Raw genomic sequence first — 14,430 nt, 5'->3', positions numbered from 1 at the left:
CTGTACTTCCTGCTGATGATATAGCCTGTACCTCTTGCTGCTGATATAGCCTGTACTTCCTGCTGTACTGTATGTAGCCTGTACTTCCTGCTGCTGATATAGCCTTTACTTACTGCTGCTGATATAGCCTGTACTTCCTGCTGTACTGTGTGTAGCCCGTACTTCCTGCTGCTGATATAGCCTGTACTTCCTGCTGTACTGTATGTAGCCTGTACTTCCTGCTGTACTTCCTGCTGCTGTAGCCTGTACTTCCTGCTGTACTGTATGTAGCCTGTACTTCCTGCCATACTGTATGTAGCCTGTACTTCCTGCCATACTGTATGTAGCCTGTACTTCCTGCCATACTGTATGTAGCCTGTACTTCCTGCTGCTGCTGTAGCCTGTACTTCCTGCTGTACTGTATGTAGCCTGTACTTCCTGCTGTACTGTATGTAGCCTGTACTTCCTGCTGTACTGTATGTAGCATGTACTTCCTGCTGCTGCTGTAGCCTGTACGTCCTGCTGTACTGTATGTAGCCTGTACTTCCTGCCATACGGTCTGTAGCCTGTACTTCCTGCTGCTGCTGTAGCCTGTACTTCCTGCTGTACTGTATGTAGCTTGTACTTCCTGCTGTACTGTATATAGCCTGTACTTCCTGCTGTACTGTATGTAGCCTGTACTTCCTGCTGTACTGTATTTAGCCTGTACTTCCTGCTGTACTGTATGTAGCCCGTACTTCCTGCTGCTGATATAGCCTGTACTTCCTGCTGCTGATAAAGCCTGTACTTCCTATTGTACTGTATGTAGCCCGTACTTCCTGCTTCTGATATAGCCTGTACTTCCTGCTGCTGATATAGCCTGTACCTCTTGCTGTTGATATAGCCTGTACTTCCTGCTGCTGATATAGCCTGTACCTCTTGCTGCTGATATAGCCTGTACTTCCTGCTGTACTGTGTGTAGCCTGTACTTCCTGCTGCTGATATAGCCTGTACTTCCTGCTGCTGATATAGCCTGTACTTCCTGCTGATGATATAGCCTGTACCTCTTGCTGCTGATATAGCCTGTACTTCCTGCTGTACTGTATGTAGCCTGTACTTCCTGCTGCTGATATAGCCTTTACTTCCTGCTGCTGATATAGCCTGTACTTCCTGCTGTACTGTATATAGCCCGTACTTCCTGCTGCTGATATAGCCTGTACTTCCTGCTGTACTGTATGTAGCCTGTACTTCCTGCTGTACTGTGTGTAGCCCGTACTTGCTGCTGCTGATATAGCCTGTACTTCCTGCTGTACTCTATGTAGCCTGTACCTCTTGCTGCTGATATAGCCTGTACTTCCTGCTGCTGATATAGCCTGTACCTCTTGCTGCTGATATAGCCTGTACTTATTGCTGTTGATAAAGCCTGTACTTTCTGCTGTACTGTATGTAGCCTGTACTACCTGCCATACTGTATGTAGCCTGTACTTCCTGCTGTACTGTATGTAGCCTGTACTTCCTGCTGTACTGTATATAGCCTGCACTTCTTGCTGTTGATATAGCCTGTACTTCCTGCTGTACTGTATGTAGCCTGTACTTCCTGCTGTACTGTATATAGCCTGTACTTCTTGCTGTTGATATAGCCTGTACTTCCTGTTGTACTGTATGTAGCCTGTACTTCCTGCTGCTTATATAGCCTGTACTTCCTGCTTCTGATATAGCCTGTACTTCCTGCAGCTGATATAGCCTGTACCTCTTGCTGTTGATATAGCCTGTACTTCCTGCTGCTGATATAGCCTGTACTTCCTGATGTACGGTATGTAGCCTGTACTTCCTGCTGCTGATATAGCCTGTACTTCCTGCTGATGATATAGCCTGTACCTCTTGCTGCTGATATAGCCTGTACCTCTTGCTGCTGATATAGCCTGTACTTCCTGCTGTACTGTATGTAGCCTGTACTTCCTGCTGCTGATATAGCCTGTACTTCCTGCTGCTGATATAACCCGTACTTCCTGCTGCTGATATAGCCTGTACTTCCTGCTGTACTGTATGTAGCCTGTACTTCCTGCTGCTGATATAGCCTGTACTTCCTGCTGTACTGTATGTAGGCTGTACTACCTGCCATACTGTATGTAGCCTGTACTTCCTGCTGTACTGTATGTAGCCTGTACTTCCTGCTGTACTGTATATAGCCTGTACTTCCTGCTGTACTGTATGTAGCCTGTACTTCCTGCTGCTTATATAGCCTGTACTTCCTGCTGCTGATAAAGCCTGTACTTCCTGTTGTACTGTATGTAGCCCATACTTCCTGCTTCTGATATAGCCTGTACTTCCTGCTGCTGATATAGCCTGTACCTCTTGCTGTTGATATAGCCTGTACTTCCTGCTGTACTGTATGTAGCCTGTACTTCCTGCTGCTGATATAGCCTGTACTTCCTGCTGCTGATATAGCCCGTACTTCCTGCTGCTGATATAGCCTGTACTTCCTGCTGTACTGTATGTAGCCTGTACTTCCTGCTGTACTGTGTGTAGCCCGTACTTCCTGCTGCTGATATAGCCTGTACTTCCTGCTGTACTGTATGTAGCCTGTACTTCCTGCTGTACTGTATGTAGCCTGTACTTCCTGCTGTACTGTATGTAGCCTGTACTTCCTGCCATACTGTATGTAGCCTGTACTTCCTGCTGTACTGTATGTAGCCTGTACTTCCTGCTGTACTTCCTGCTGCTGTAGCCTGTACTTCCTGCTGTACTGTATGTAGCCTGTACTTCCTGCCATACTGTATGTAGCCTGTACTTCCTGCCATACTGTATGTAGCCTGTACTTCCTTCTGCTGCTGTAGCCTGTACGTCCTGCTGTACTGTATGTAGCCTGTACGTCCTGCTGTACTGTATGTAGCCTGTACTTCCTGCCATACTGTATGTAGCCTGTACTTCCTGCTGTACTCCCTGCTGCTGTAGCCTGTACTTCCTGCCATACTGTATGTAGCCTGTACTTCCTTCTGCTGCTGTAGCCTGTACTTCCTGTTGTACTGTATGTAGCCTGTACTTCCTGCTGTACTGTATGTAGCCTGTACCTCCTGCTGTACTGTATGTAGCCTGTACTTCCTGCCATACGGTTTGTAGCCTGTACTTCCTGCTGCTGTAGCCTGTACTTCCTGCTGTACTGTATGTAGCTTGCACTTCCTGCTGTACTGTATGTAGCCTGTACTTCCTGCTGTACTGTATGTAGCCTGTACTTCCTGCTGTTGATATAGCCTGTACTTCCTGCTGCTGTAGCCTGTACTTCCTGCTGTACTGTATGAAGCCTGTACTTCCTGCCATACGGTCTGTAGCCTGTACTTCCTGCTGCTTATATAGCCTGTACTTCCTGCTGTACTGTATGTAGCCCGTACTTCCTGCTGTACTGTATGTAGCCTGTACTTCCTGCTGTAATGTATGTAGCCTGTACTTCCTGCTGTACTGTATGTAGCCTGTACTTCCTGCTGCTGATAAAGCCTGTACTTCCTGCTGTACTGTATGCAACCCGTACTTCCTGCTGCTGATATAACATGTACTTCCTGCTGCTGATAAAGCCTGTACTTCCTGCTGCTGATATAGCCTGTACTTCCTGCTGCTGATATAGCCTGTACTTCCTGCTGCTGATAAAGCCTGTACTTCCTGCTGCTGATATAGCCTATACTTCCTGCTGTTGATATAGCCTGTACTTCCTGCTGTACTGTACGTAGCCTGTACTTCCTGTAAGCACCAAACCCAGTTGCCAAATACAGCCAGGGGGAGTATGGAGGAGCGAAACCCCAGGGAGGGGCACTCTGACAGGGGTAGAGAGGCACGTGGGACTGGGGCAGAACGTGGGACTGGGGCAGAACGTGGGACTGGGGCAGAACGTGGGACTGGGGCAGAACGTGGGACTGGGGCAGGATGCTGTCTAATCCTTTTAGCATGCAAGGTTAAGGAGGACTTATCACCTGGAGAAAAAGGGAGAGAGCGAAAGATATCAGGATGGTTAGGGAAGTGGGGGATGGGGAGAAAGAAAGGTAAGGGGGGGGGGGGTCGGGGCTGGGGAGGGATAGGGACATTGGGGTAGGGACAGTGGGGTAGGGACAGTGAGGTAGGGACAGTGGGGTAGGGACAGTGAGGTAGGGACAGTGGGGTAGGGTCAGTTGGGTAGGGTCAGTGAGGTAGGGTCAGTGAGGTAGGGATAGTGGGGACAGTGTGGTAGGGACAGTGAGGTAGGGACAGTGGGGTAGGGACAGTGGGGTAGGGACAGTGAGGTAGGGACAGTGGGGTAGGGACAGTGGGGTAGGGAGAGTGAGGTAGGGACAGTGAGGTAGGGAAATTAAGGCAGTGACAGGGGTAGGGACAGTGGGGTAGAGTGAGGTACATTTACTTTCTGATAGCTTGCAGGATTACCATGAATTCTCATTTGTACACAAATAATCAATGGTCATGAACAAGCTACTATGTTTCATGCCTGGTGTGACTTCACATTGACCAACTTGTGGATCCAGAACTGCATGCACTCCAGAGCTACAGTATGCAGTCCTAGAACTCTGACTCCCCTGTAGTTCTAGAACTACAGTTCTAGAATGTGTTTCATGTAGCTGTGACTGACCTGTAGCTCCAGAACTCTCGATGTGTTTCATGTAGCTGTGACTGACCTGTAGCTCCAGAACTCTCGATGTGTTTCATGTAGCTGTGACTGACCTGTAGCTCCAAAACTCTATGTGTTTCATGTAGCTGTGACTGACCTGTAGCTCCAGAACTCTCGATGTGTTTCATGTAGCTGTGACTGACCTGTAGCTCCAGAACTCTCGATGTGGTTCATGTAGCTGTGACTGACCTGTAGCTCCAGAACTCTCGATGTGGTTCATGTAGCTGTGACTGACCTGTAGCTCCAGAACTCTCGATGTGGTTCATGTAGCTGTGACTGACCTGTAGCTCCAGAACTCTCGATGTGGTTCATGTAGCTGTGACTGACCTGTAGCTCCAGAACTCTCGATGTGGTTCATGTAGCTGTGACTGACCTGTAGCTCCAGAACTCTCGATGTGGTTCATGTAGCTGTGACTGACCTGTAGCTCCAGAACTCTCGATGTGGTTCATGTAGCTGTGACTGACCTGTAGCTCCAGAACTCTCGATGTGGTTCATGTAGCTGTGACTGACCTATAGCTCCAGAACTCTCGATGTGGTTCATGTAGCTGTGACTGACCTGTAGCTCCAGAACTCTCGATGTGTTTCATGTAGCTGTGACTGACCTGTAGCTCCAGGACCTTGATTCGGTGCCTGTGACTACGGAGTTCCTCCTGTAGCTGGGAGATGGTCTCCTGGAGGTCCTGCAGCTGCTGTTTCCTCTCCTGGTTCTCCTGCAGCCAGTAGGACACTTCGTCAGTGCAGCGGAACATGTCTGGGCAGCGCTGGTGTTGGAGCTGAGGCAGCGTGGCTGTGACTCGACACTGACCGTTAGGCAACACCTCGTTGCTGTACTCCCCACACTGCATCAGACCGCTGCTGATACGATGGCTGTCTGGGTGTTCATGTACGTCCGGATGGGAGTTTGGGTGTGAGTCTGGGTTTGTGTCCGGATGTTGATCATATGTGTCTGTCTGTGTTTCCGGAAGGAATTCTTTTGGAGGCACGTCTATACCGGAGTCTGATTGGGTGTCTCTGTGTCCACCTGTGTTGCTGTCATCAGCTCTGTCTTGGTGTGTATCTGTGTATGTGTAGTCTCCAGTCACCAGGGCAACGGTCCATAGGGCCAGTAAGGCAGCAGTCAGCAGGAGAGGTGGTCTCATCCTGACCATCCAAACCAGGTCCAGAAAGACCCTCTCAGACCAGCTCCAGCATGGGGGCTACACCTAAACTTGGCTCCAAAATTAGACCAACTTAGACAAGGTCTTCACTCAAGCCAGGTCCAGTTGCAACCAGAGCCATCCAGGCTAGCTGTGGTCCCATGCAGTCCAGCTGTGCTTGGCTCTTATTCCCTCCAGACAGAGAGACCAGCAGGGAGACAGACTTCTTGGAGTGCAGTGGGACAGGAACCACCTCCATTCACCGGACACCCTCCTCTCCTCATGACAGCATCCTCACTGGCCTCACTGAGGACACACACACACACACACAGTTAAACACACATTCTGACTGAGGATATACACACACACACACACACACACACAGTTAAACACACATTCTGACTGAGGATATACACACACACACACACACACACAGTTAAACACACATTCTGACTGAGGATATACACACACACACACACAAAGATAAACACACGTTCTGACTGAGGATATACACACACACACAGTTAAACACACACACACACACACACTTTGACTGAGGACACACACACACACACACACACACACACACACACACACACACACACACACACACACACACACACACACACACACACACACACACACACACACCACACACACACACACACACACAGCAGAGAACAACAGACATTCATTTAAGTTGAGATGAACATCCTCCCCCTCTCTCCTGTCCACAGCCCATCCCCCCCTCTCTCCTGTCCACAGCCCATCCTCCCCCTCTCTCCTGTCCACAGCCCATCCTCCCCCCCTCTCTCCTGTCCACAGCCCATCCTCCCCCCCTCTCTCCTGTCCACAGCCCATCCTCCCCCCCCTCTCTCCTGTCCACAGCCCATCCTCCCCCCCTCTCTCCTGTCCACAGACCATCCTCCCCCCCTCTCTCCTGTCCACAGCCCATCCTCCCCCCTCTCTCCTGTCCACAGCCCATCCTCCCCCCCTCTCCTGTCCACAGCCCATCCTCCCCCTCTCTCCTGTCCACAGCCCATCCTCCCCCTCTCTCCTGTCCACAGCCATCCTCCCCCCCTCCTCTCCTGTCCACAGCCCATCCTCCCCCCCTCTCTCCTGTCCACAGCCCATCCTCCCCCCCTCTCTCCTGTCCACAGCCCATCCTCCCCCCTCTCTCCTGTCCACAGCCCATCCTCCCCCCTCTCTCCTGTCCACAGCCCATCCTCCCCCCCTCATCTCCTGTCCACAGCCCATCCTCCCCCCCCTCTCTCCTGTCCACAGCCCATCCCCCCCTCTCTCCTGTCCACAGCCCATCCTCCCCCCCTCTCTCCTGTCCACAGCCCATCCTCCCCCCCTCTCTCCTGTCCACAGCCCATCCTCCCCCCCTCTCTCCTGTCCACAGCCCATCCTCCCCCCCTCTCTCCTGTCCACAGACCATCCTCCCCCCCTCTCTCCTGTCCACAGCCCATCTCCCCCTCTCTCCTGTCCACAGCCCATCCCCCCCCTCTCTCCTGTCCACAGCCCATCCTCCCCCTCTCTCCTGTCCACAGCCCATCCTCCCCCCCTCTCCTGTCCACAGCCCATCCTCCCCCTCTCTCTCCTGTCCACAGCCCATCCCCCCCCCTCTCTCCTGTCCACAGCCCATCCTCCCCCCTCTCTCCTGTCCACAGACCATCCTCCCCCCCTCTCTCCTGTCCACAGACCATCCTCCCCCTCTCTCCTGTCCACAGTGTGCTTAGGGTCGTTGTACTGTTGGAAGGTTAACCTTCGCCCAGTCTAAGGTCCTGAGCGCTCTGGAGCAGGTTTTCATCAAGGATATCTCTATACTTTGCTCTGTTCATCTTTCCCTCGATCCGACTAGTCTCCCAGTCTCCCAGTATTTATTCCACGAAATGTGGAAAAGTCAAAGGGGTCTGAAAACTTTCCGAATGCCCTGTAGATGTGTGTCACCGGAAGCTTCCTCTCTGAGACGGGAATCCCATTATGGACTCACCACTAGGCAGATCAGCAGGTTACGACCCCACAGCCTATATACAACTACTTCCTGGACCTACCCTTTATTTAGCATTACTCTCCCCCCTCTCTCTCTCCTCTTTCTGTCTTCTCCCCCCTCTCTCTCTCCTCTTTCTGTCTTCTCCCCCCCTCTCTCCCTCTTTCTGTCTTCTCTCCCCCCTCTCTCCTCTCCTCTTTCTCTCTATTCTCCCCCCCTCTCTCTCTCCTCTTTCTCTCTATTCTCCCCCCTCTCTCTCCTCTTTCTGTCTTCTCCCCCCTCTCTCTTTCTCCTCTTTCTGTCTCCTCTCTCTCTCTCTCATTCACTCTTCTGGTCTTCTCCCCCTCCTCTCTCTCCCTCTCTTTCTGTCTTCTCCCCCCCTCTCTCTCTCCTCTTTCTGTCTTCTCCCCCCTCTCTTCTCTCCTCTTCTGTCTTCTCCCCCTCTCTCTCTCATCTTTCCTGTCTTCTCCCCCTCTCTCGTCTCCTCTTTCTGTCTTCTCCCCCTCTCTCTCTCCTCTTTCTGTCTTCTCCCCCCTCTCTCTCTCCTCTTTCTCTCTATTCTCCCCCCTCTCTATCTCCTCTTTTCTGTCTTCTCCCCCCCTCTCTCTGCTCTTTCTGGTCTTCTCCCCCTCTCTCTCTCCTCTTTTTGTCTTCTCCCTCCCTCTCTCTCTCCTCTTTCTGTCTCTCTCCCCCTCTCGCTCTCCTCCTTTCTGTCTTCTCCCCCCTCTCTCTCTCCTCTTTCTGTCTTCTCCCCCTCCTCTCTCTCCTCTTTTCTCTCTATTCTCCCCCTCTCTCTCTCCTCTTTTCTCTCTATCCCCCCCCCTTCTCTCTTTCCTCTTTCTGTCTTCTCCCCCCCTCTCTCTCTCCTCTTTCTGTCTTCTCCCCCTCTCTCTCTCCGCTTTCTGTTCTTCTCTCCCCCTCTCTCTCTCCTCTTTCTGTCTTCTTCCCCCTCTCTCTCTCTCTCCCTGTGCTCTTCTCCCCCTTTCTCCTCCTCCTCTTTTCCTGTCTTCTCCCCCTCTCTCTCTCATCTTTCTGTCTTTTCCTCCCCCCTCTCTCTTCCTCTCTTCTGTCTTCTCCTCCCCCTCTCCCCTCTCCTCCTTTCTCTTTCTCCCCTTCTCTCTCTCCTCTCTTCTGTCTTCTCCCCCTCTCTCTCTCCTCTTTCTGTCTTCTCCCCCCTCTCTCTCTCCTCTTTCTGTCTTCTCCCCCTCTCTCTCTCCTCTTTCTGTCTTCTCCCCTCCTCTTCCTCTTCTGGTCCTCTCCCCCTCTCTCCTCTCCTCTGTCTGTCTTCATCCCCCTCTCTCTCTCCTCTGTTCTTGTCTTCTCCCCTCTCTCTCTCCTCTTTCTGGGTTCTTCTCCCCCCTCTCTCTACTCCTCTTATCTGTCTACTCCCCCCTCTCTCCTCTCTTCCTCTTCTGGGTCTTCTCCCCACCTCCTCTCCCCTCTTTTCTGTCTTCTCGCCCCCTCCTATCTCTCCTCTTTTCTGGTCTTCTCCCCCTCTCCTCTCTCCTCTTTCTACCTTCTCCCCCCCTCTATCTTCTCCTCTGTCTCTCGTATCTCCCCCTCTCTCTCTCTCCTCTTCTGTCTTCTCCCCCTCTCTTCTCTGCCTCTTGTTGTCTTCGCCCCCCTCATCTCTCTCCTTTTTGGCTTCTCCTCCCTCTGCGCTCTCCTCTTTCTGTACTTTCTCCCCCTCTCTCTTCTCCTCTTTCTGTTCTTCCTCCCCCCTCTCTCTCCTCTTTCTGTCTTCTCCCCCCTCTCTCTCTCCTTTTTCTCTCTATCTCCCCCCTCTCTCTCTCCTCTTTCTCTCTATTTCCCCCTCTGCTCCTCTCCTCTTCTGTCTTCTCCCCCTCTCTCTCTCCTCTTTCTGTCTTCTCCCCCCTCTCTCTCTCCTCTTTCTGTCTTCTCCCCCTCTCTCTCTCCTCTTTCTGTCTTCTCCCCCCCTCTCTCTCCTCTTTCTCTCTATTCTCCCCCTCTCTCCTCTTTCTCTCTATTCTCCCCCCTCTCTCTCTCCTCTTTCTCTCTATTCTCCCCCCTCTCTCTCTCCTCTTTCTGTCTTCTCCCCCTCTCTCTCTCCTCTTTCTGTCTTCTCCCCCTCTCTCTCTCCTCTTTCTGTCTTCTCCCCCTCTCTCTCTCCTCTTTCTGTCTTCTCCCCCTCTCTCTCTCATCTTTCTGTCTTCTCCCCCCTCTCTCTCTCCTCTTTCTGTCTTCTCCCCCCTCTCTCTCTCCTCTTTCTCTCTATTCTCCCCCCTCTCTCTCTCCTCTTTCTCTCTATTCTCCCCCCTCTCTCTCTCCTCTTTCTGTCTTCTCCCCCCTCTCTCTCTCCTCTTTCTGTCTTCTCCCCCTCTCTCTCTCAACTTTCTGTCTTCTCCCCCCTCTCTCTCTCTATTCTCCCCCCTCTCGCTCTCCTCTTTCTGTCTTCTCCCCACTCTCTCTCTCCCCCTCTGTCTCTCCTCTTTCTCTGTCTTCTCCTTCTTTAATTTCCTTTCTTTCCTTCTATCTCTCTTTCTTTCTCCTTCTCTTCTTCTCTTCCCCTCTTTCCGTTTCCTCTCCCTTCGTGTCATTCCTTCTCTCCATCTCACTTCCTTCACCGTTCCTAAAGATCATTAAACCTGCATCTCCATAATGCGGTCGGACCACCGCAGACCTAATCGCTCCTACGACCTCTCTAGACCTTTCAGAGACCATAATTGGTGGTTAAGATGAGATCCTGACTAAGGTTTAACCCTCTTCGTCCTGAAATGGCCTACACTACACTCGGCCACTCAATGTACAGTGTATATATATATATATATATATATATATATATATATTAAGATGCACTGTATATACAAAAGTATGTGGAATCCCTTCAAATTAGTGGATTTGGCTCTTTCAGCCACACCTGTTGCTGACAGGTGTATAAAATCGCACACCCAGCCATGCAATCTCCATAGACAAACATTGTCAGTAGAATGGCCTTATTGAAGAGCTCAGTGACTTTCAATGTGACCTTTCCAGCTCAGTGACCTTTCCAACAAGTCAGTTTGTCATATTTCTTCTCTGCTAGAGCTGCCCCAGTCAAGTGCTGTTATTGTGAAGTGGAAACTTCTAGGAGCAACAACAGCTCAGCCGTAAAGTGGTAGGCCACACAAGCTCACAAAACAGAACCGCAGAGTGCTGAAGTGCGTAGCGCGTAAAAATTATCGGTCCTAGGTTGCAACACTCACTACCGAGTTGCCAGCTGCCTCTGGAAGCAACTTCAGCACAATAAATGTTAGTCGGGAGCTTCATGAAATGGGTTTCCGTGACCGAGCAGCCGCACACAAGTCTAAGATCACCATACGCCATGCCTAGTGTCGGCTGGAGTGGGGTAAAGCTCGCCGCCATTGGACTCTGGAGCAGTTGAGTTGTGTTCTCTGGAGTGATGAATCACGCTTCACCATCTCGCAGTCAGACAGACGAATTTGGTTTGGCGGATGCCAGGACAACGCTACCTGCCCCAATGCATAGTACCAACTGTAAAGTTTGGAGGAGGAAAAATGGAATGGGGCTGTTTTTCATGGTACGGGCCCCTTAGTTCCAGTAAAGGGAACTCTTCACACTACGGCATAAGACATTCTAGACAATTCTGTACTTCCAACTTTGGGGAAGACCCTTTCCTCTTTCAGCATGACAATAGCCCCGTGCACAAAGCGAGGTCCATACAGAAATGGTTTGTTGAGATCGGTGTGGGAGAACTTGACTGGCCTGCACAGAGCCCTGACCTCAACCCCATCAAACAACTTTGGGACGAATTGGAATGCCGACTGTGAGCCAGGCCTAATCGCCCAACATCAGTGCCCGACCTCACTAATGATCTTGTGGTTGAATGTAAGCAAGTCCCCACAGCAAAGTTCCAAAATCTAGTGGAATTCTTCTTCTTCTTCTTCTTCTTCTTCTTCTTCTTCTTCTTCTTCTTCTTCTTCCCAGTAGAATGGAGGATGTTATAGCAGCAAAGGGGTGGGGGGACCAACTCCATATTAATGCCGATGATTTTGGAATGAGATGTTCGACGAGCAGTGTCCTCATACTTTTGGTCATGTAGAGTAACTTGTCTGTGTTCCAACATCTAGTGGAATTCTTCTTCTTCTTAACACACAAGTATTCAAAAGTGGTGAAGTGAAATGAAAAAAATTACTTGTTTCAAAAAATAAAATAAAAATAAAATGGAAAAGTGGTGTTTCCAAATGTATTCACCCCCTTTGTTATGAAGCCCCTAAATAAGATCTGGTGCAACCAATTACCCCCAGAAGTCACAGAATTAGTTAAATAAAGTCCACCTGTGTGCAATCTAAGTGTGATCTCAGTACTCTCACTATATATATATATATACATGATCTCAGTATATATACACCTGTTCTGAAAAAGAACCCAGAGTCTGCAACCCCACTAAGCAAAGGGGCACCACCAAGCAAGCGGTACTATGAAGACCAAGGAGCTCTCCAAACAGGTCAGGGACAAAGTTGTGGAGATGTACAGATCAGGGTTGGGTTATAAAAAAATATCCAAAACTTTGAACATCTCAGGGAGCTCCATTAAATCCATTATTAAAAAATGGAAAGAATATGTCACCACAACAAACCTGTCAAGAGAGGCTCTCCCACCAAAACTCACGGACCAGGCAAGGAGGGCATTAATCAGAGAGGCAACAAAGAGACCAAAGGTAACCCTGAAGGAGCTGCAAAGCTCCACAGCGGAGATTGGAGTATCTGTCCATAGGACCAGTTTAAGCCGTATACTCCACAGAGTTGGGCTTTATGGAAGAGTGGCCAGAAATAAGCCATCGCTTAAAGAAAACAATAAGCAAACACATTTGGTTTTTGCCAAAAGGCATGTGGGAGACTCCCCAAACATATGGAAGAAGGTACTCTGGTCAGATGAAACTAAAATGTAGCTTTTTGGCCATCAAGGAAAATACTATGTACGGCGCAAACCCAACATCTCTCATCACCCCAAGAACACCTTCCCCACAGTGAAGCATGGTGGTGGCAGCATCATGTTGTGAGGATGTTTTTCATCAGCAGGGACTAGGCAACTGGTCAGAATTGAAGGAATGATGGATGGTGCCAAATACAGGGACAATGACCCTAAGCATACCAGCAGGACAATGACCCTAAGCATACTGCTAAAGCAACACTTGAGTGGTTTAAGGGGAAACATTTAAATGTCTTGGAATGGCCAAGTCAAAGCCCAGACCTCAATCCAATTGAGAATCTGTGGTATGACGTAAAGATTGCTGTACACCAACGGAAACCATCCAACTTGAAGGAGCTGGAGCAGTTTTGCCTTGAAGAATGGGCAGAAATTCCAGTGGCTAGATGTGCCAAGCTTATAGAGACATACCCCAAGAGACTTGCAGCTGTAATTGCTGCAAAAGGCGGCTCTACAAAGTAATGACTCTGTGGGGGTGAATAGTTATGCAGCTCAAGTTTTCTGTTTTTTTTGTCTTATTTCTTGTTTGTTTCACAATAAAACATATTTTGCATCTTCAAAGTGGTAGGCATGTTGTGTAAATCAAATGATACAAACTCCCCCAAAATCCATTTTAATTCCAGGTTGCAAGGCAACAAAATATCTCTCTCTCTATCTCTCACTCTCCCTTTTTCTCTCTCTCTCTCTATCTCTCTCTCACTCTCTCTCACTCTCTCTCTCTCTCTCTCTCTCTCTCTCACTCTCCCTCTCTCACTCTCTCTGGATGTGGCCTGCTAGATTCATTTAGATTATAGAACTTGTTTAACTAGTGTCCTGCGTCCATAAACACTCTAATCATTCTTAACACTGACAGCTGCTTCAAGTGTCTCTGAGTGATTTACAGTATCTACAGTTCAGGTGTGGATTAGTTAGCATACCTGAGTCAGCACCATCATCGGACCTGACCAGCTTAGAAAAGAGACAAGTGCTGGCTATCGGTATCCATAGAACAAATCGTTGTTTTGTGGGTGTGGCCATGCTCAGTAGTGTGTGTTTGTTACACAACACTCACACAGCAACCAGCAGTTAACAGCGATTATCATAAAGATACCTTTTTTGGGGGTTGCCATTAGTCTTAAAGCCTCTCTCGCCATCTCTCTCCCTCTGTGATCACTCACATACACTCTCTCTCTCTCTCTCTCTCGTTAGATAGATTTAAAAAATGCTTCCTACCTTTCTGTGGACGGTGACAACTCCTTATTGGAAAAGCAGCAGGCTGAGTGAGTGTTGGAAATGTGTTTTTTGTTGTTGTGTGTGAGTCTCTCTGTGTGTGTGAGGTGTGTGTGCTTCTCTGTCTCTGTGTGTGTGTGAGGTGTGTGTGCGTTTCTCTCTCTGTCTTCTAGAGGAAAGCGACAGTGTGTCAGAGTCCTGAGCAGACATCTTATCCCCCACAATCCTCTGTAATAGGATTCAACACAGACACATGAGACTACACAGCGTCATAGCTACCTTACTGTAATGTACTGTACACACACTCAATCACACGCAACCTCACACACACAGACACACACACACACACACACACACACACACACACACACACACACACACACACACACACACACACACACACACACACACACACACACACACACACACACACATATATATATCTTTCCTTATGCGTACAGGCAGGTTCTAAGTCAAAGCAGGGTGTTTCAGGTGGCCTCTGAATGTTGTGCTCTGTTCTTGAACATTCACCTAAATG

The 14,430-nt window shown here is 49.6% G+C and overlaps 1 protein-coding gene across 1 annotated transcript in view; it reads right to left on the bottom strand.

The window, feature by feature from the left end:
• The window catches only part of LOC116353329 (angiopoietin-related protein 7), a 41,695-nt gene extending 27,644 nt beyond the window's left edge, over positions 1-14,051 (bottom strand). The window contains exons 1-2 of the mRNA XM_031787729.1: positions 13,896-14,051; positions 5,210-6,049 (exon numbers count right to left, since the gene is read on the bottom strand). Coding sequence (XP_031643589.1) covers positions 5,210-5,755 — 546 coding nt within the window. The 5' untranslated portion in view covers positions 5,756-6,049; positions 13,896-14,051. The remainder of the gene's footprint in view (positions 1-5,209; positions 6,050-13,895) is intronic.
• Between the last annotated feature and the right edge of the window lie 379 nt (positions 14,052-14,430).

This window comes from Oncorhynchus kisutch, linkage group LG14, assembly GCF_002021735.2.
Source record: "Oncorhynchus kisutch isolate 150728-3 linkage group LG14, Okis_V2, whole genome shotgun sequence".
NCBI lineage: Eukaryota > Metazoa > Chordata > Actinopteri > Salmoniformes > Salmonidae > Oncorhynchus > Oncorhynchus kisutch.
The sequence above is the reverse complement of the archived record's forward strand: the minus strand, read 5'-3'. Positions and strand labels throughout refer to the sequence as shown.